General features: G+C 56.3%; 2 protein-coding genes across 3 annotated transcripts; both read left to right on the forward strand.

Moving 5' to 3' along the window:
- The first annotated feature begins 11 nt into the window (after positions 1-11).
- On the forward strand, positions 12-8,252 carry NDUFA13 (NADH:ubiquinone oxidoreductase subunit A13). Its single transcript, XM_027548405.1, has 5 exons — positions 12-146; positions 6,046-6,124; positions 7,343-7,414; positions 7,798-7,867; positions 8,059-8,252. Exons 1-5 carry the CDS (start codon positions 53-55, stop codon positions 8,176-8,178), a joined length of 435 nt encoding a protein of 144 aa, XP_027404206.1. The 5' UTR covers positions 12-52; the 3' UTR covers positions 8,179-8,252.
- An 82-nt stretch (positions 8,253-8,334) lies between these two features.
- YJEFN3 (YjeF N-terminal domain containing 3) lies at positions 8,335-17,921 on the forward strand. Of its 2 annotated transcripts, XM_027548404.1 has the most exons (6): positions 8,335-8,893; positions 13,438-13,546; positions 15,452-15,562; positions 15,772-15,885; positions 15,968-16,118; positions 17,677-17,921. In XM_027548404.1, exons 1-6 carry the CDS (start codon positions 8,835-8,837, stop codon positions 17,880-17,882), a joined length of 750 nt encoding a protein of 249 aa, XP_027404205.1. In that variant the 5' UTR covers positions 8,335-8,834; the 3' UTR covers positions 17,883-17,921. The 2 variants fall into 2 exon arrangements, with proteins under 2 accessions (XP_027404205.1, XP_027404204.1); XM_027548403.1 differs by lacking the exon at positions 13,438-13,546.
- The last annotated feature ends 80 nt before the right edge of the window (positions 17,922-18,001 follow it).

Genomic DNA, 18,001 nt, shown 5'->3' on the forward strand with positions numbered 1-18,001 from the left:
ATCGCCGTTGCGTAACTTCCTCCTGCGACCGGAAGTGCAAGGTCCTGCAAGCATGGCGGCGTCGAAGGTGAAGCAGGACATGCCCCCGGTGGGGGGCTACGGCCCTATCGACTACAAGCGGAACCTTCCGCGTCGGGGACTGTCGGGTCAGTGTTGCCCTGCCCCGGGTGTCAGGGTCTGGGCGTTTTAGGCGCCGCGGCGGGGTCGGGACGCCAGGGAGTCTAGCGGGCCAAGGTTTCCCCCTCCGTATGACAGGAGGCGGCGCCCTGGGATCCCCAAAAGCTTCAGTACTAACAATAATGAAAACTGCTGCAGTTTGTCGACCGTTTACTAAGCCCTTTGCTTCCTTCTCGTAACAGCCCTGAGGTCGGTCCCGTTAATTATTTCCATTTTACAATTCATTGATTAAACCGAGAGAGGGCTTCCCCGGTCGTTAGGCGGGTAAAGAATCCGCCTGCAATTCAGGAGACACAGGAGGCGCAGGTTCGATCCCTGGGTCAGGAAGATTCCCTGGAGGAGGAAATGACAACCCACTCTAGTATTCTTGCCTGAAAAATCCCATGGACAGAGGAGCCTGGCGGGCTACAGTCCGTATGGTCGCAAAGGGCTGGACATGGCTGAGCGACTGAGCACAAACTGAAGTTAGTTTAGCTCCCATGAGACACGAGAGAGGATGCGACTCCCCACTGGGCCACCCAGAGCAAAGCTGGGGCCGAACCTGGAATACCCAGGGAATTTGAAAGATTATTTTTGCGGGGGGGGGGAGGGCGGAAAAAAAGTTCTGCAAAGTGGTTCCTCGCTGGTAGCCCCCACCTGCAGGATATCCCATAAATATGGATTCTTCTAATTGTCAAGGGCTCTAAATAACGTTTTAAAATTTTTTTATTGGGGTCAACACAAAAATATGTAAGAGAAAGTAAAAAACGCCCATACACTGCACACAAGATTAACAAATACAAAGAATGTCAACCAAGAATGAATATTTTGCTGTAACTCATTGAGCTTTACATTTAAAACATGTGCATGTTTTGCAAATTATGCCTCAATTAAAAAGCAGAAAAAAATTCACGGGCATGGTTTTTTTAAATGTTATAATTAAGACAGAGAAAAGTTAATGTTAGGTTAAAAACTCAAGTCTTCCCTTGCTCCCTACTGGCTTTTTTTGTAATTTGGAACAAAGGTTGGCAGACTTTTTCCGTAAAGAGCCAGGTAAGTATTTTCTGCTTTCTTGGCCAGACAGTCTTTCTCCCCTGTTGCTTATTTTACAACTTTACCAACCTAAAAGTGTGCTTAGCCTGAGGACCATACAAAACAGTTACAGGTTAGAGTTGGAGCACTGGGCACTGGACTGTAGACTCACTCCTAGATTCAACAAATATAATGCGATCTGTGTCATCTTTTCTCACAATCTTAACTTAGCACCCAGGCTGGAACGCTCCTCGGGTGTGTGGCATGAGTTTTGTCTATACATGTGTCCTTCTGTGACCTGTGTCCAGACCAGACCGCACAAGAACCCCAGCCCTTGGGTCTCCCTGGGCTTCCCACAGCCAGCCTCTGTCTCATTTTGCAGTCCCACACGTGGCCTGTATCCTGTTCTCACAGCACCTGCTGTGGGTCTTAAACACCCCCGCCTGCGCTTGTGTCTCTTCCCGTCAGCCCTTTACAGCGGCTTCCCCTGTTGCACGTCCAGACCACCTCAGTCTTTCCTGGGTGCAGAGGGATGAGGAGCATAACCCTTTCCGAGGTGTGGGCTCTGTTTATGTGCCTGTGTCTAGTCAGTGCGCCTCCGTTTAGTAACTGCTGAACGCGTCCTCAGTGCTGGGCTCTATGCTGAGGAGCTCACCCAGCAGAGGAGACAGACACACTGCTTGTAATCGCCCATTGCGGCCAGTGCTGAGGCCCAGGGTAACTGGGGCCTTACCGAGCCAGAATGGGCGAGAGGACGTCTCTGAAAGGAGTTGCCCAGGCAGAGGGAACAGCAGATGTAGAGGCTTCACTCAGCCTGCACCCTGCCCTCCTTTCTGTCCTCCAGCCTTATCCGCAGCTGCTTTCTCTCCATCGGTCTTGCTCTTGTCCAGGCACTGTGACCCCCAGCTCGGCACCCACTCCCCTTTTCTCTGCCTGGACCACTCACCGCCAGCATGCCACACGTGCCAGGCTGGCTCAGGCCACCCTTGATCCATACAGCTACTGAAGTGACTGTTACCCCACCTTTCCCCTGGCCACTCACACCCCTCTCTCCTCTCTCCACACCCTCCTGTACCAGTGAGGGGCCCTTTTTTTCTGGTATCTTTAACATTTTAATTGAGATTCACATGCCATACCATATAATCACCCATCTCACGTGTACAGACCGATTTTTAGTCTGTTCCCTGTTGTGCAACCATTGGGATGATCTAAGTTTACATTTTCATCACCCCAGAAGAAATGCTGTGATTAGCAGTCGCTCCACATTCTCCCCCAGCCCCTGACAATCACGGATCTGCTTCCTCTCTCTAGGGATTTGCCTCTCATATAAACGGCATAGTTAACGATGTGTCATGTCTAACTTTTCTTAGCATTTTTTTTTAATATATATTCTGTTTATTTTCGGCTGTGCTGGGATTCCACTACTGTGTGGGCTTTTCTCTATCCGAGGCGAGTGTGGGGCCACCCTGGTTGTGGTGCACAGCTTCTTGTTGCGATGTTGTCTCTCGTTGCGGAGCATGGACTCTAGGGTGCGTGGGCTCAGTGGTTGCAGCGCATGCGCTCAGTAGTCGTGGCTGCTGGGCTCCAGAGCACACGCCCAATAGTCATGCAGGGCCTTAGTTGCTCTGCGACGTGTGGAATCTTCCTGGATCAGGGATGGAATCAGTGTCTCCTGCGTTGGCAGGCAGAGTCTTAACCACTTGACAACCAGGGAAGTCCTCGAGGCACATTTTTAATGTATATGTTGTAGGATGCTTCAGTGTTCCTTCTTCATTATGGCTGAATAACCTTGTATGGCTGAACGTTTTGTGTGTCCATTTACTATTCGACGGACATTTGAATTGTTTCCATCTTTTGGCTGCTGTGAACATTCTTGTGTGGGTTTCTGTGTGAACATGCTTCCTTTCTCTTAGGTGAAGCGGGGCTGCTGGGTCACATGGCAACTCCACATTTAACATTTTGAGGAACTGCCAAACTGTTTTCCAGATCGGCTATACCAAATTACGTTCTCACCTACAGTGTATGGGCGTTCCCATTTCTCTGCGTCTGGACAGCACTGATTGTTTTCCAGTAAAAAAATTTAGCCATCCTAGTGGGTGTGAGTGGAGAAGGAAATGGCAACCCACTCCAGTGTTCTTGCCTGGAGAATCCCAGGGACAGGGGAGCCTAGTGGGCTGCCGTCTATGGGGTCACAGAGTCGGACACGACTGAAGCGACTTAGCAGCAGCAGCAGTGGGTGTGAGGTGGTGTCTGCTGTGGTTCTGATTTGCATTTCCCTAGGGACTGATGATGTTGAGCACCTTTTCATGTGTTTCCTGGCTATTTGTGTAGCTTCCTTGAAGAAATATCTATTCAGACCCTTGACACATTTTTCAATTAGGTGGTTAGTCTTTATTATTGAGTTTTAAGAGTTCTTTATATATTTTGGATACCATTCCCTTATCAGATACATGGTTTGCAAATACTTCCATTCTGTGGGTCGTCTTGTCAGCTTGTTGGTAGAGTCACTTGCAGCACAAAAGTTTTACGTCTCAGCAGTGTCCAATTCATCTGTTTTTTCTCTCCTCACTTGTGTGGCCAGTGTCTAATCTAAGAAATGGTTGCCTTATCCTAGGTCACAGAATGACTTCCCTGTTTTCGAAGGGTTTTGCAGTTTTAGCTCTTACATTGAGGTCTTTGATCCATTTTGAGTTAATTTTTGTGTATGGAGGGCGGGAGATGTACACTTTATTCTTTTGCATGTGGCTACCCGGTTGTCCAATTTGCTGAAAAGACTGTTCTTTCCCCATTGAATTATCTTGGCACCCTTGTCCAAAATCAATTGACCATAACTGTGAGGGTTTATTTCTGGACTGTCAGCTCTGTTCCACCGATGCACACGTCTGTCCTTACGCCAGTGCACACGGTCTTGTATACACAGCTGCGTGCTAAGTTTGAAGAGTCCTCCAACTTTGTTCTTTTCCAGAACTATCTCAGCTGTTCTGGGCCCTTGCATTTCCACATGAATTTTCCGAGCTGCTTGTCAATTTCTGTGGGACTGTGGGGGGAAGAAGGGATTCTGATGGGAACTGGGTTGGATCTGTACCTCAGTTTGGAGACTGCTGCCATCTGAACAATGTTGAGTTCCGATCCATGAACACAGGATGCATTTCTGTTTATTCAGGCCATCTTTACTCGTGGCCTGCACCCTTTTCTGGATATGGCCCCCCCCACCCGCCCCATTGTCGTCTCCCTCCAGAGGAGGCGTGGACACCCCCGGAGGGCCTGGGGCCTTAGCCTCAGGCTGTCAGTGAGGACTAGATGAGTTGGAGGGAAGGTCGCCTTTCCTTGTTGTTGCTTAGTCCCTCCGTTGTGTCTGACTCTTTGTGACGCCACAGACTGTGGCCCACCAGGCTCCTCTGTCCATGGGATTCTCCAGGCAAGGACACTGGAGTGGGTTGCCATATCGTCCTCTAGCGCCCTGCCTTACTCTTGGACCCGCACATGGCGCCCAGTGTTGGGGGTAGGAGGCCCTTACGAGGACAGTCCAGGTCTGTCCTCTGGGGCTGGGTTAGGAGGGGAAACCCCTGAGCCTCTCTGCAGAAAATGGGCAGCTGTGGCCAAACACGCATCACCCAGCAAAGAGAGCGCTGCGTGCCCAGCACGGGTGGTCAGCCACTGTGTGCGAGCCACGGGCGCACTGCGGGCTGGTCCTGGGCACTCGGGCCTCTCAGTGCAGGGACCAGGGTGCCCCACTGCCTTGTCCCCCATAACTCGGGAATGTCTTGCCTTGAGCCTGTGTTTTAACAGGTTGAACTAAAAGGAGTAAAACACTGAGCCAGTTTCTCATTTCTCTCCGGGTCCAGCAGAGATGCCAGATGAGTCCTGTGCTAGCCAAGCTAAAGGAGAGACAAGCCCGCACTTCGTCCCCCGCAGGGCCCAGGGAGTGGCTTTACCCACCATTTGCTGGCCCTTCACTGGGTGTTAATGTGGGGCTCAGTCTGGCTGAGCTTGTGAGCTCATCCCAACAACCATGAGTTCCATCCAGAGGAGAGACCAAGGCTGGAAAGAGAAGGGGGTGTGGGATGAGCCAACCCCAACCAGGCCCCAGGCATCCAGACCTCCCTGAAGACCCCAGCAGGCCCATAGCCTGTCAGTCAGAATTACAGCGCAGGTGCCCCGGGGGCTCAGTAAATATTCATTTGAGCCCCTGTCTCCTGGGGTCCCAGGAAGGGGGCTCAGTCCCACGAGGCTGGAAGGCAGCAGCATCCTGGGAGCCCAGGGGGTGGCCGGGTGGCCCCTGCAGGGCACCGCCTGCCTCCGGCAGCCCCATCCAGCCTCTTGTGGGCAACCCCCGGGGAGGTGGCCCCGGCTGCTGGGCCCTCTGTGGGGCCAGGACCCAGCGTGGACACCGTCCTTCGCCACGGGGACCAGCTGGCTGAAGGAACTCAAGCAGCCTTCTGGGCACTGGTGGGCTGAGGCCACCCAGCCATAACCATTTAGACTACCAGGCTCCCCCATAGCCTCTGCCCAGCCTGCGCCTTCCAGGAACCCTGGCATGGGGCTGAGGTGTGGCAGCCGCAGCAGCCTGGTGTGCCCTGTCCGCAGAGTGGGTGATTGGGACGAAGCGTGGGGTCTACAGTTGCTGGGGAGCAGGTGTCAGCGGGAGGGGTAGGCGGATTCTCCATAGAGACAAAACAAGTAGTCAAAGAACAGGCGTTAGAAACAGCCCTGGCTGTCTGGGCGGGGCTCCATGAGGGCTTTCGCCTTCTCCCTCTTTCCTGTTTCTGGAGCGCCTGCCATGGCGGGGTTGTGGGTTAGAAGGGTCAAGGTGGCCTGTCCCTTGGGCAGGTGCTGAGCAGTGCCCTCTCCCTGCAGGCTACAGCATGTTCGCCGTGGGCATTGGGGCCTTGCTGTTCGGGTACTGGAGCATGATGAAGTGGAACCGCGAACGCAGGTAGGCCCCGCACTGGAGAGGCGGGTGGGGACTTACGCCGTGGACTCGGGGTTCCTCCAGGCCCCCATCAGCACCTCAGGGAGCTCAGGGCCTGAGCCAGCGAGTCCATTTCTGGGCTTTACCGTCAAGGAATGACTGACTAGTAAGTAAGAAGCTTTCCTCCGGGTGTTCACTAGGTACCCTTGACCTCCACCCCCAGGTACCCCAAGGTCTGGTTTGCATAGCCCATCAGGCAGAGGCAGGGGCAGGGGGACAGGCCCTGTCCCTCAGAGGGTGTTTGTCAGTGGTGCCCGGGTAATGATACCAGGGCTTCAAAGGCAGATCATGCAAGACAATGGCCGGGCCAGCCACACCGGCCTGAGGGTCCCAGTCTGCCGTGGCCTTGGTTTGGACCCTGGCCACCTCTGAGATTGCCCAGCACTCTGTCAGATGGCTCCTCCTCACTGGCTCCCAACCAGCAGTCCCCCCCACCCTCCCCCACTGTGTCCTGAGCATCCACCTTGACCCTGCTCACCCCTCCATGGGGGCAGTGCTGGAGAAGGTCCAGCACGTGGAGGGCACTCCGCTTTGTTCAGTGAACTCAGGGCACCTGGGGGGTGCTGGACACGAGGCCCCCACCCTGGACAGGCGAGACCAGGCCCTGGGGGCTGAGGTGGAGGCGGAAGTTCCCTGGGACCCTTCCCTGTGCTGCTGTGGATTCGTGGTGATGGGGGGACAGGGTCAGGGGCCACCCCCTGGGCTGCGTCACTGGGACTGCTCTCCCCACTCCCCCCAGCAGACAGGGCTGGTGAGTTAAGAGACGCCGAAAAGCAGGCAGAAGAAAGAAGCTGCTCATGATACTCGCCCCCCGCCCCCCACGGTTATTTTGAGATGAAAAGGATGTGGTTCTGTAAGGCCCAGAACCTCATGATGAATGTTCCCCCCAATTCACTGCAATCATCAGGCCCGGGCTATTTTTAGGATTAAAAAAAAAAGTTTTGAACTGAAAAGAAAGTGTGAAGCCAGCAGTCTTGTGGACTGCTGCCGCCTCTGCCAGCTGCGTTTCCCCACATCCCCCATGCCCATCGCAGGCTGCCGGTGGGTTGAACCCACTTCCCCCCTTGCTTGCCTCTGCCTCGCCCCCAAGCCCCGTGCCAGGGTAATGCCTGTCCAAGGGCCTCATCGTCTGCCCCCATCCCAGTGTGAACTGATCTGAGTGTCGGTTTTGGGGTTTCACAGGCGTCTACAGATCGAGGACTTCGAGGCCCGCATCGCGCTGATGCCTCTGTTACAGGCAGAGAAGGACCGGAGGTAGGCCGCTGGGGTCAGGAGGTCACAGGTCAGAGTGCCCCAGCCTGCACCGTGGGACAAGGCCAGAATGCACGTGGGGATCCACAGCCATGACCTTGTACTCCAGGGGCTGCCATCGTCCTTGGAGAGGACCCCATACTTGACTTGCAGGAGAGACCCAAGACAGAGAATGAATGTTTCTGGAGGAGGGGGCTTTGGCATTGGAGGGCTGCAAGAGTTTGCCAGGGGAAGGAAGTAAAGCGGAGAGATCAGCGTGTGTGCAGGGCTGAGAGCTGTGGGAGGTGACGGGGAGCTGGAGGAGGGGCACGTCTGGCAGGTTTGTTAGGCAGGGGCCCGGGGAGGGATCAGCCCTGTCCCCCACCTCCCACCTTGTCTCCCTGCAGGGTTCTCCAGATGCTTCGGGAGAACTTGGAGGAGGAGGCAACTGTCATGAAGGATGTGCCGGGCTGGAAGGTGGGTCCTCAGCCCCCCACGGTCCAAGCCGCTGCAGAAACACAGCCTCCCACAGAAAATACAGGGCTTTGGGGGAGTGGTGCCAGGTGCCAGAAGGGGGAGGCTATTCAGGGTAGAGGCACAGGGGCTGCCAGTCCTGGTGGGGTCCCAGCAGGCTCATGAGACCTACCCATACCCCTTCATCCCCACAGGTGGGTGAGTCCGTGTTCCACACCACGCGCTGGGTGACTCCCATGATGGGCGAGCTCTACGGGCTGCGAGCAAGCGAGGAGGTTCTCAGCGCCACCTATGGGTTCATATGGTACACGTAGGGGCCTGCGCCCCAGAGACTGCTGGACCCGCGTCCCCTCCCCACTAGGAGAGAATAAACGCTTTGGAGACTGGCCTGCTTGTGTCCCAGGGACTGAGTGATTGGGGGTGGGGGTGTCAGAGGAGGTGTGGGGACTAAGCAGAAGATGCCAGTGGGGTGGCCCCTGGATCGCCCTGCAGTGGCGGCTGACGAATGTGCCTGGACTTTTCCCTGCCTTTCTCGAAACCCTGCTTGTCAGCAGCCAGCTTCTTCAGCCTGGGGATCTTCCCCACTGGGGTACCGGGTGGGTGGATGGGCGACCTGTATTGGAATGTGCCGGGCTGGAGAGGGGCGCAGCAGAGGCGGGCCCACTTGCACCCAGGCCAGGACCCTATAGCGGGGGTGATGAGCCCATCGCTGTCCTTCCAGACTTTGTTTCCCTGCCAGTATTCGGAACTTTGGGATTCCCGCCATCCCATAGGCAGCTCCACTCCTGGCACAAAGGGGTTAAGTCCACTTGCACTTTACAGCCAATGGCCATGCGCAGCGCCTTCACGGCGTCTCCTGATTGGCGGACACACAGTGGGCGGGAGGCGAGGGGACGCCCCCTCTGCCCAAGGATGCATTTAAAAGGCTGGGGCAGTGGTGGCTGCCTGCGGCACACAGATCGCCTCCGCCATGAGCAGCACGGATGGCCCGGATCTAGCGGAGGCGCCCGAAGAGCGGTGTTTCCTCAGGTCAGCCAGGGAGAGGGACCAGAGGGAAGCAGGGGCATGGCTGGAAGAAGGCCTGGGGAACCAGGGGCTGTAGATGGGAGGCAGAGGCATGGCCGGGATAGGGGGTGGGGAGAATGCCAGGCCCATCCCAGAATTTCGAATTTCCTTGGAGGAATTAAACCTGCGGCTGCCAACACCTCCAATGCTGCGTTGCTAGGGAAACGGTATCTGCAGCAGGCCCGCCCCTCATGAATTATTCATCAGCACCACTGGTTGCTCCCTCAACCCCATCCTGGCCAAATATACAGAGCCTAAGCAGGCCCACCTCCTCTCCATCTTTCCCAGGGACCCTGGAGCCGTGCGCCTTGTTCCCCATCTGGGAAGAGCTGCAGGCTTTCAGCTCCTCAAATGCTCACACCCTCCTTGGTAGTCCCCCCTGCTACTAACACCCTTGTTCAGAGAGTAAAACTGAAGACTGGGGAGGGAAGCTGCTGGCTGAGCTCGGATTAAAGCGATTTTTAAATACACGGGCCACTTGCCAGCGGGCTGATGAATTTGGGGTCTGGAGCCGGCAGCTGCGGTTGTGTCTTCCCCCGGATCCTGAGTCGCCCTCCCGTGTCCTCGGCTAAGTGTGCGATACGGGCCCCAAGCCGGGCTCTCTCTAAACCAGACCCAGCCCGCTGGCCACTCAGCCCCTCTCCTCAAGGCAGGTCCTGTGCAGCAGTTGGCTGGTACCCAGACTCAGCTAGAGACCCAGCACATGCGAGGCAGGGGGAGGAAAATGTTAGAAGCTGGAGCTGTGACTGCACCTAGTGTGGGGGACGGAGAGGCCTCAAATGCCACCCGGGGAGTGATGAGGTGCTGTGTGTTGGGTCAGAGTGGAGCACGGGGAGAGAAGGCCAAAGTGGGAGACATACTGGGGAGCATGTAAGTCTGGTGAGGAATTTGAATAAATATTCTCTGAATGCGGGGGAGGTTTGGGAAGTCTAGCATTCAAGTTTTCAAAACCCCCATGGCTCGTGTGGAGTTTGAGGGGACGGGATTGCAGTAGTAGCCAGGTGAGCCAGTGATGGAGGGCTGGAGGGCAGAGGCGGGAGGGTGGAGAGAAGCAGATGGAGCTGAGAGAGCAGGGAGCGTCTGGCACAGACACCCTGGCCTCAACAGCTGCACCTCTAAAGAGCCCCCTCTGGGGCTTTTGCTCCTTCTGGGGCTGGTGGGCAAATCCTGGGGCCTTGCAGCTCCTCTCCTGGGGGCGGAGGTTGGGAGAAGCAAGAGGCACCTTCATAAACTGAGCACCTTCTGCTCCTCAGCCCCATAGCAGCTCTGCCATATCCCCTGCCCGACTCGGAGCAGCTGCTGCCCCAGCCCTCAGGTTCCCGGACTGCCCTTTGCCTGTGGAGTCCCGGTTATCACTCTGGTGACCTGCTAGGCAGGAAAATAATGGAGTGAAAGCCGCTCAGTCATGTCTGACTCTTTGTGACCCCATAGACTGTAGCCCGCCAGGCTCCTCTGTGGGGATTCTCCAGGCAAGAATACTGGAGTGGGTTGCCATGCCCTCTTCCAGGGGATCTTTCCAAGGGATCGAACCCAGGTCTCCCGCCTTGCAAGCAGATTCTTTACCATCTGAGCCACCAGGGAATCCCAGGAAGCCTCCAAATGGAGGCCAGAGGCCAAATCTTCAGAACAGAGGAAAAAAAGAGGAGGATGGATGATCTTCCCCAGCCCTCCCAGGGGGGCAGCAGAGCTGTCTCAAGCTGAAGATGGGGAATGAGCTGTGTTACTGCACACAGGCTTTCTCTGGTTGCAGCGCGTGGGGGCTACTCTTTGTCACGGAGCACTGGCTTCTCATTCTGGTGGGTTCTCTCGCTACAGAGCACAGGCTCTAGGTGCGTGGGCTTCAGTAATTACAGCTTGCAGGCTCGGCAGTTGTGGCGCGTGCGCCCCTGAGCTCGCAGGCTCGGTAGTTGTGATGCAGGGGCTTAGTTGCTCTGAAGCACATGGAATCTTCCCAGGCCAGGAATCAAATCTGTGTCCCCTGCATTGGCAGGCGGACTCTTATCCGCTGTGGCATCAGAGAAGCCCCTGGGCCTGCCTGCCCTGGGGGTGCTCTTCATATGGCCCCACCGGGAGCTCCTTTTCCCTACCTGGCCCTTCAACCTACAGCGTCAGCCGCAGACAAGCGTGGGCTTGAATTGTGGCTCTGCTTGCTGGGGTCACAAGGCATGTCACCTTGCCCTGAGCCCCATCTCCATCATGTGACACCCTGCAGTGTGTCTGACCAAGTTTCTCAGCCTCACTCACTCTGCCTCTCTCCTGTCCCTTGAATCTGACAAGTTCACTTCCACCACCGGAAGAATAATGAGCCTCATTATTCTTGCCACTTGGATTACGTCCCACGGCACTCCAGGTCAGCTCCTCCAGGAAGCCCTCCCTGACTTCCCATCCCATAGCAGTCCTGGCTTCCCACCTCCAGCCCTCCTGCTGCCCGGCCTGGTCACACTACAAAGTTAGCTAGCAGGTTGTAGTCTCCTGCTCACAGAACTTAAGAAGGGAGCCTCAGGATTCACCCCAATAAGCCTCTGCTTATCTGTAGGTCAGCCTCGGCTTCTTTGCTCATACCCCATCCACAGCTCTGGAGACAGACCCATGGGTAGAAGGCTCAGTTTTCCAGTTTGCTTCCAGTGTGACTCTGGGCAAGCCATTTTACTTCTGAGTTGTTATATGTTCCTCCAACTCTTCTGAGCCCGATCCTTTTAAAGTAATAATTATTATTATGATGATATGTATCATCATTATTATTATTATACTCAAGGGTGTGCTAATAAGCTGGGGGCAAGTGCTCTTCCTCACCTGGGAGGGGTCCTGGCTAGGGAAGCTGGCATCAGGCTATAGACTCTGCTCAGCTGCTCCAGCCCCTGATTCTGGCACGAGGAACATCTTCCCATCCTCAGTGCCAGCTTTTCCTCTCGGAAGCCACCAAGCCCATGTCCCTTGGAAGGCCCCCTAAACTGGGGCTGGGCCCTGCTCTTAGAAGAGCCCAACACTTGGCTTAATGCTCTGCCATCACCATCTTAAAATTCTTAATAATTATTGATCAAGGGGCCCCACATTTGCATTCTGCACTGGACCTCAAAAATTATCTAGCCTGTCCTGCCTTTTGCAAAGGAGGAAGAAAGCAAGGCTCAGAGAGGAGTCAGACCTGTCACTCAGCAAGCTGGGGGCGGAGCTTCACCTCAACTACATTGGCTCCATCTCTCTGGCCACGATTATTCGAATTTTTAAAAATTAATTTATTTTAACTTCTTTTATTTTTGGCTGCCCTGGGTCTCTCTGGCTTTGTTTGGACTTTGTCTAGTTCCCGTGAGTGGGGGTTACTCTTTGTTGCAGTACCTGGGCTTCTCTTGTTGCAGAACATGGGCTCTAAGCACGTGGGCTCTTGAGTGCAGGCTCAGTAATTGTGCCGCATACACTCAGTTGCTCTGGGGCATGTGGAATCGTCCCAGGCCAGGGATCGAACCTGTGCCCCTGCAATGGTAGGCGGATTCCTATCCTCTCTGCCACCAGGGAGGTCCACAGTCATTTGAATTTTATCACTCATCTAAAGTAGAATCACCAATGAGTCTCCTGGCTGCAGTCCCGACAGCCACCACCTCATGTGAACCATTAAAATCCTCTGCAGCCTTTAAAACCCGCCTCTCCCAGGCACCTCCAGTCCAGTCTGCCCCCTCCAGTGTCCTAGAGTTTCCTCAGTGGCTTCCACTGCCTAAAATCCACACATTGTCCCAACAGCTAAGTCCTTCATGCTCTGCTACCTGCGCTGGGTTCCTCCTGCTCTGGGGGCTTCAGGCATCTGGGGGAGGCCCCCACTGTTACTGATGTTTGGTCACTAAGTCATGTCTGACCCTTTCCGACCCCATGAACCGCAGCACTTCAGGCTTCCCTGTCTTTCACTGTCTCCCAAAGTTTCCTCAAACTCACGTCCATTGAGTTGGTGATGCCATCCAACCATCTCATCCTCTGTCACCCCCTTCTTGTCTCGCCCTCAATCTTTCCCAGCATCAGGGTCTTTTTCAATGAGTCGGCTCTTCTCATCCAGTCGCCAAGGTATTGAAGCTTCATCTTCAGCCTCAGTCCTTCCAATGAATATTCATTGTTGATTTCCTTTGGGATTGACTGGTTTGATCTCCTTTCAGTCCAAGGGACTCTCAAAAGTCTTCTCTAGCATCACAATTCGGAAGCATCCATTCTCCAGCTCTCACATCCGTACAGGACTACAGGCGCCCATGCTCTGGGGCAATGGAACGAACATGCACTGCCATGTGCTTCCTCTACCACCAGAGGGCTCCCGTGCCTCAGGCTTGTGTTCCAAACTCCCACTGCCTCCCTGGCAGGCTTCCATTCAACCATGTATAGGACAGATGAGGGAACTGACAGAGGGTCTTCAACTCTGGGCGCGGGAGTGGGGGCGGTGTTAGGGCCTGGCTCGGAACACTAGTGGCACATTTCTGGCTCCAGCTCAGTGTCTGTCTCTCCGTCTCTCTCTGTCTCCCCGCTCTGACCCTCAGCACCGCGGAGGCAGCGGCCCTGGAGCGGGAGCTGCTGGAGGATTATCGCTTTGGGCGGCAGCAGCTGGTGGAGTGGTGTGGCCATGCTAGTGCCGTGGCTGTGACCAAGGTACCTGAGCCTGCTTCTCAGCCTCGACCCTGAGCAGACGGTCGGTTCACCAAAGCAGAGGCCTAGCTGCATGACCCCCCGGCCAGGATGGTCATTTCTGCCCTCAAGAAAGCCCTCTTGGCTTGGGGCCACCCCAGCCCATCACTCAGATGAGGAGACCAAGGTCCGTCACTGGCCCTGGCCAGGGGGTTGCTGAACATCAGGACAGAGACAGGGGTCCCCAGAGATGTAGAAGCAACTACGGAGATGGGTCTGGGGCCCTTGACTGCCTGTCTGCCACCTCCACCTCTTAGGTCTTGAGCAGAGGGGACGTCAGCTTCCTAAGTCTGAACACCCCCAAACAGCTACCTGCCACGGGTCCAGGAACCGAGGCCCAGAGGTGGTGAGGAGTAGAGCTGTATTTGGCTTTGCGACAAACCCCCAGGCTTCAAAGTGCCTGCAAGAGACCAATTGCTGTCCAGTGGTCCGTGTCATGCTGCCAGACCACGCTGGGCCTGTTTCCTCGTCTGAAAAAGGGTAATAAACTGAGACCAGTGAATAAACACAAATTCTAGAAAAGTGCCCAATCGAGTCAGGGCTCCAGCAGGTAACCTCTTCCTCTTCCTCCCCTTCTTCCTCTTCTTCTGATCACCACTGTATACTTTTGAAAAAACTTCGTATCTTTCTTTACGTGGATGCCACTGTTTTTTAACTTAAACGTTCCTATTTCCAAGTGAAACATATCCTGAGTGAGATGCTCAGAGGAAAGAAGAACAATGAAAATCAAAGCCACAAAAGCAAACCCAGTAAAGTAACCTCATGCTTGGCTGTTGAAGACCAACCATCCAGTTTTCACATTGAAAGCTTTGTGTCTGTCCAGAAGAAAGCCAGCCAGACATTATGACTCTCCCTGACTAGGTCAGGTCTGGGGCTCTGGGCATGGCGTGGTGGGGTCATAGGTATGATCAGGGTGAGTCAGGACCTTGGTGAGACCCTGGGGAGGAGACTCCAAGAGGAAAGAACTCCCTTGGTATGGTTGGAAGTTAGAGTATAGTTTGGCCCCCTGGAGACCTCAGAAGCCCATCAGAGTCACTGTTACTCCTACCTGATAGAGGTGCAGGGAGGAGTGAGCTGAGGCCGCGCAGAAAGTCTGGGCTGAGACTCAGCTCCTGCGTCAAATAGAGACGCAGAGTCTGAGAGAGACAGAGACGGAGAGAAAGAGACACAGAGGTGAAGACAGAGACTGGAGAGAAACAAGTATAATATTATTATCATTACTTTAAAAGGCTTGGGCCCAGAAGAGTTGGAAGAACAACACGTAACAACTCAGGAGAAGTAACATGGCTTGCCCAGAGTCATGTAGGAAGCAAGGTGGAAAACCGAGCCTTCTACCCTGGGGTCTGTCTCCAGAGCCACGGATGGGGAGTTAGCAAAGAAGCTGAGGCCGACCTATGCACAGTCTGAGAGACACAGAGAGAAAGACAGGGAGCGGGACAGAGGAGAGAGGCAGGGCACGGCTGGCTGGAAAAATACCCCCGCCTCCCGCCCCCAACCCTGGGGCCTCCTGGAGGGATGCAGGCCTGGAAACATGGGCGGGGGAAGGGGCAGCCACTGCAGCGGAAAAAGGTGGAAGAATGTCTGCAGCTCAGGCCGAGAATAAACAAACCGCACTCCGGCTCGGGTGGTGGCAGGAGGCACGTTTCTCTGCTCAAGCTTGAGAGAGCCCGAGGCAAGGACTCTGGGTCTCCAACAAGGAAACTGAGGCCCCTAGGGGCCCCGTGCCACCCCCAGAACACCTCTCCCCGGTCTTATCCTCTCGCCTCCTGGCCCGAGGCCCACTCCTTCCTCCACCCCGGCCTCAGTTTCCCCGCCGGCCTCGGGAGGCGTTCCGAACTCCGCACCTTTGCCTTTGCCGTGCCCTGCCAGGTGTTCCCTCTGCCTGCTCTCCCCCGGAAGCAGAGGACGGCGCTGGTCGTATGCGGCCCAGAGCAGAACGGAGCGGTGGGGCTGGCGTGCGCCCGGCACCTGCGCGTGTTCGTGAGTAGCGAGGACGCCCTTGGCCTCCCAGTGTCACCCCCCCACCCCGCAGCCCTGAAAGTATCTCTTGCTCCTCTGCTCAGTGTCTGGGGGGAGAGAGAATATGCCCAGTGCTTGCGTCGGGCAGTTCCTGCCAAGTTGGGAGCATCCGAGGCCCAGTGGGGAGCTGGGGAGGGTCCCAGTGCCGACCCCCTTCCTGCTTCCCACAGGAGTACGAACCCACCATCTTCTACCCCACGCGCTCGCCAGACCCACTGCACCGGGACCTGACTACTCAGTGTGAGAAGATGGACATCCCCTTCCTGTCCTATCTGCCCACAGAGGTCAGCTTGGGTGGCAGCCAAGGGGTGGTGGGGGACAGAGCCCCCAGGCCGCCCTGACCCTGCCTCTGCCTCGCTCTCCCAGGTCCAGCTCATCAACAACGCCTACAGGCTGGTGGTGGACGCTGTGCTGGGGCCTGGTGTGGAGCCGGCCGAGGTCGGGGGTCCCTGCACACGCGCGCTGGCCACGCTCAAGCTACTGTCCATCCCCCTCGTGAGCCTGGACATCCCCTCAGGCACGCCAGGTGGAGGGGGGGCATGAGGGGCAGGGAGGCAGGCTTGGGCAGAGGACCCTCTCCCCTGGTTTCTGGTGGTCCCAGCCTGTTTGCCCACCCGAGTATGCTTCCTCATCAAGGATGGCTTCTACACTCTGGGTGAGGCCGAGGGTCATGTCCATCCTTTGGATGGGCAGTGCCCAGGCTGGCGCCCAGGTGACCCTGGCTCCCCTCCCCCTTACACCCAGCACGGCGTGCCCTCTGCCCATCCTGGCCCAGTCGCCCAGGCAGACGTGAGCTCACTCGGCAAAGGCCTCGCCCATCCTGGCCGCCGCCCCATGCCTGTTGGAACCATTAGGCAACGGGCAGACGGAACAAACAGCTGCTAGCCAGCCGGACCCTCCGTGGGGGCAACCAGACTCGGGGGACATCCTCCGGCTTACAAGAGCCCAGGGTCATAGCAACAGGATGCCACAGAGCTGGGGATGGTGGCCAAAGGAGGAGGTGGGGTGGCTAGTCAGGGGGAGAGGCTGCAAGCTGGTGTCTGAACAGACAGCCTAGGACAGAGGGGGTCGCCCTGTTAGCTCAGGAGGGGTTATTAGTGCCCCTAGTCTGAGGGTGGAAGCTAGGGTCAGAGAAGGCAGGATTCAAGTCAGAGGGAGGAGGAATTCCCTGGTGGTCCACTGGTTACGACTCTGCACTTTCAATGCAGGAGGCACGGGTGTGAGCTCTGGTCAGGGAACTAAAATCTCACATGCTGCACTGTGTGGCCAAAAAATAAAGAAACACACATTTTAAATAAATAAAAAGTCAGAGGGAGGAGGCTTTCAGTCAGTGGTCCCAGACGGGTTGGAGGGGGCAGAGAAGGCAAGAGCCCAAGTCTGAAGGTGAAGGCTCATCTGAGATATGGCAGAGGCTATATCCCCAGTGAGGGAGGGGCTGGGACCTGCCAAGCCGAAAGGCAAGATCTGGTCTGAAGATGAAGGCAGGTCAGAGGGAACAGTCTCCAATCAGAAGGAGGAGGATGGATGCTCACGTTGCTAAGGGCAGGGCATATCTTCAGAGGCAAGAACCTAGCACAAAGAGACGGGTCTGGTGGGGGAGGCTTGACTGAGGATGGAGATGAGAAGTGTATTCTGAGTAGAGGGTGGGGACCTGGTCAGAGGAGGCTGCGAGGTCTGGGTGGAAAGGTCTAAGAGGGGGAGCTTAGGGCTGTTAGGGAGGGAGGGATACAGACACACAGGTCTGATTGGGAAGAGCCGCAGGTAGAAATGTAGTCTGATGGTAGAGGTTGAGTCAGATGGAGGAGGAAGATTGGGTCGCAGGACGGGAGCAGAGACAGACAAGTATGAAGGCAAAGGCTGTGGTCAGAGGGGGAGGGAGACATATCCAAGGAGGGAGGAGAAAGTGGGCTGAAGGCAGACGCTCAGTTTTACGGGGAGGCCGGTCTGACCAGGACTCACGTGTCAGAGCCGAGGCCGCGCAGGCTGGGGAAGGGAAGTGGGTGGTGGGCGGCAGTTCTCCTGAGAGCGAGCACCCCCCCAGCCTCGGCTCCCGCCTCCCATCCTTCCTCCCCCAGGCTGGGACCCAGAGACTGGCGGCGACGCCGAGGACGGGCTACGACCCGACGTGCTCGTATCGCTGGCGGCGCCCAAGCGCTGCGCCGGCCGCTTCTCTGGGCGCCACCACTTCGTGGCGGGCAGGTTCGTGCCCGACGACGTGCGCCGAAAGTTCGCTCTGCGCCTGCCGGGGTACACGGGCACCGACTGCGTCGCGGCGCTCTGACGGGCGCCCGCGCCAATAAACAGACGTGCCACCACTGCCCCCTCGCCTGGGCCTCCTCTGTGCGCCGCGTCTGCCGCGGGGGCGGGCAGCCTCGGGGGGGAACTGCCCACCGGTCCTCC

This window comes from Bos indicus x Bos taurus, chromosome 7, assembly GCF_003369695.1.
Source record: "Bos indicus x Bos taurus breed Angus x Brahman F1 hybrid chromosome 7, Bos_hybrid_MaternalHap_v2.0, whole genome shotgun sequence".
Lineage (NCBI taxonomy): Eukaryota > Metazoa > Chordata > Mammalia > Artiodactyla > Bovidae > Bos > Bos indicus x Bos taurus.

Coding starts and splice junctions, on each gene's coding strand:
- NDUFA13 (XM_027548405.1), top strand. CDS start 53: ATGGCGGCGTCGAAGGTGAAGCAGGACATGCCCCCGGTGGGGGGCTAC. Junction 6,125..7,342: donor AAGTGGAACCGCGAACGCAG/GTAGGCCCCGCA, acceptor GGGGTTTCACAG/GCGTCTACAGATCGAGGACT. Junction 7,868..8,058: donor AGGATGTGCCGGGCTGGAAG/GTGGGTCCTCAG, acceptor TCATCCCCACAG/GTGGGTGAGTCCGTGTTCCA.
- YJEFN3 (XM_027548403.1), top strand. CDS start 8,690: ATGGCCATGCGCAGCGCCTTCACGGCGTCTCCTGATTGGCGGACACAC. Junction 15,563..15,771: donor CCCGGCACCTGCGCGTGTTC/GTGAGTAGCGAG, acceptor TGCTTCCCACAG/GAGTACGAACCCACCATCTT. Junction 16,119..17,676: donor GAGCCTGGACATCCCCTCAG/GCACGCCAGGTG, acceptor TTCCTCCCCCAG/GCTGGGACCCAGAGACTGGC.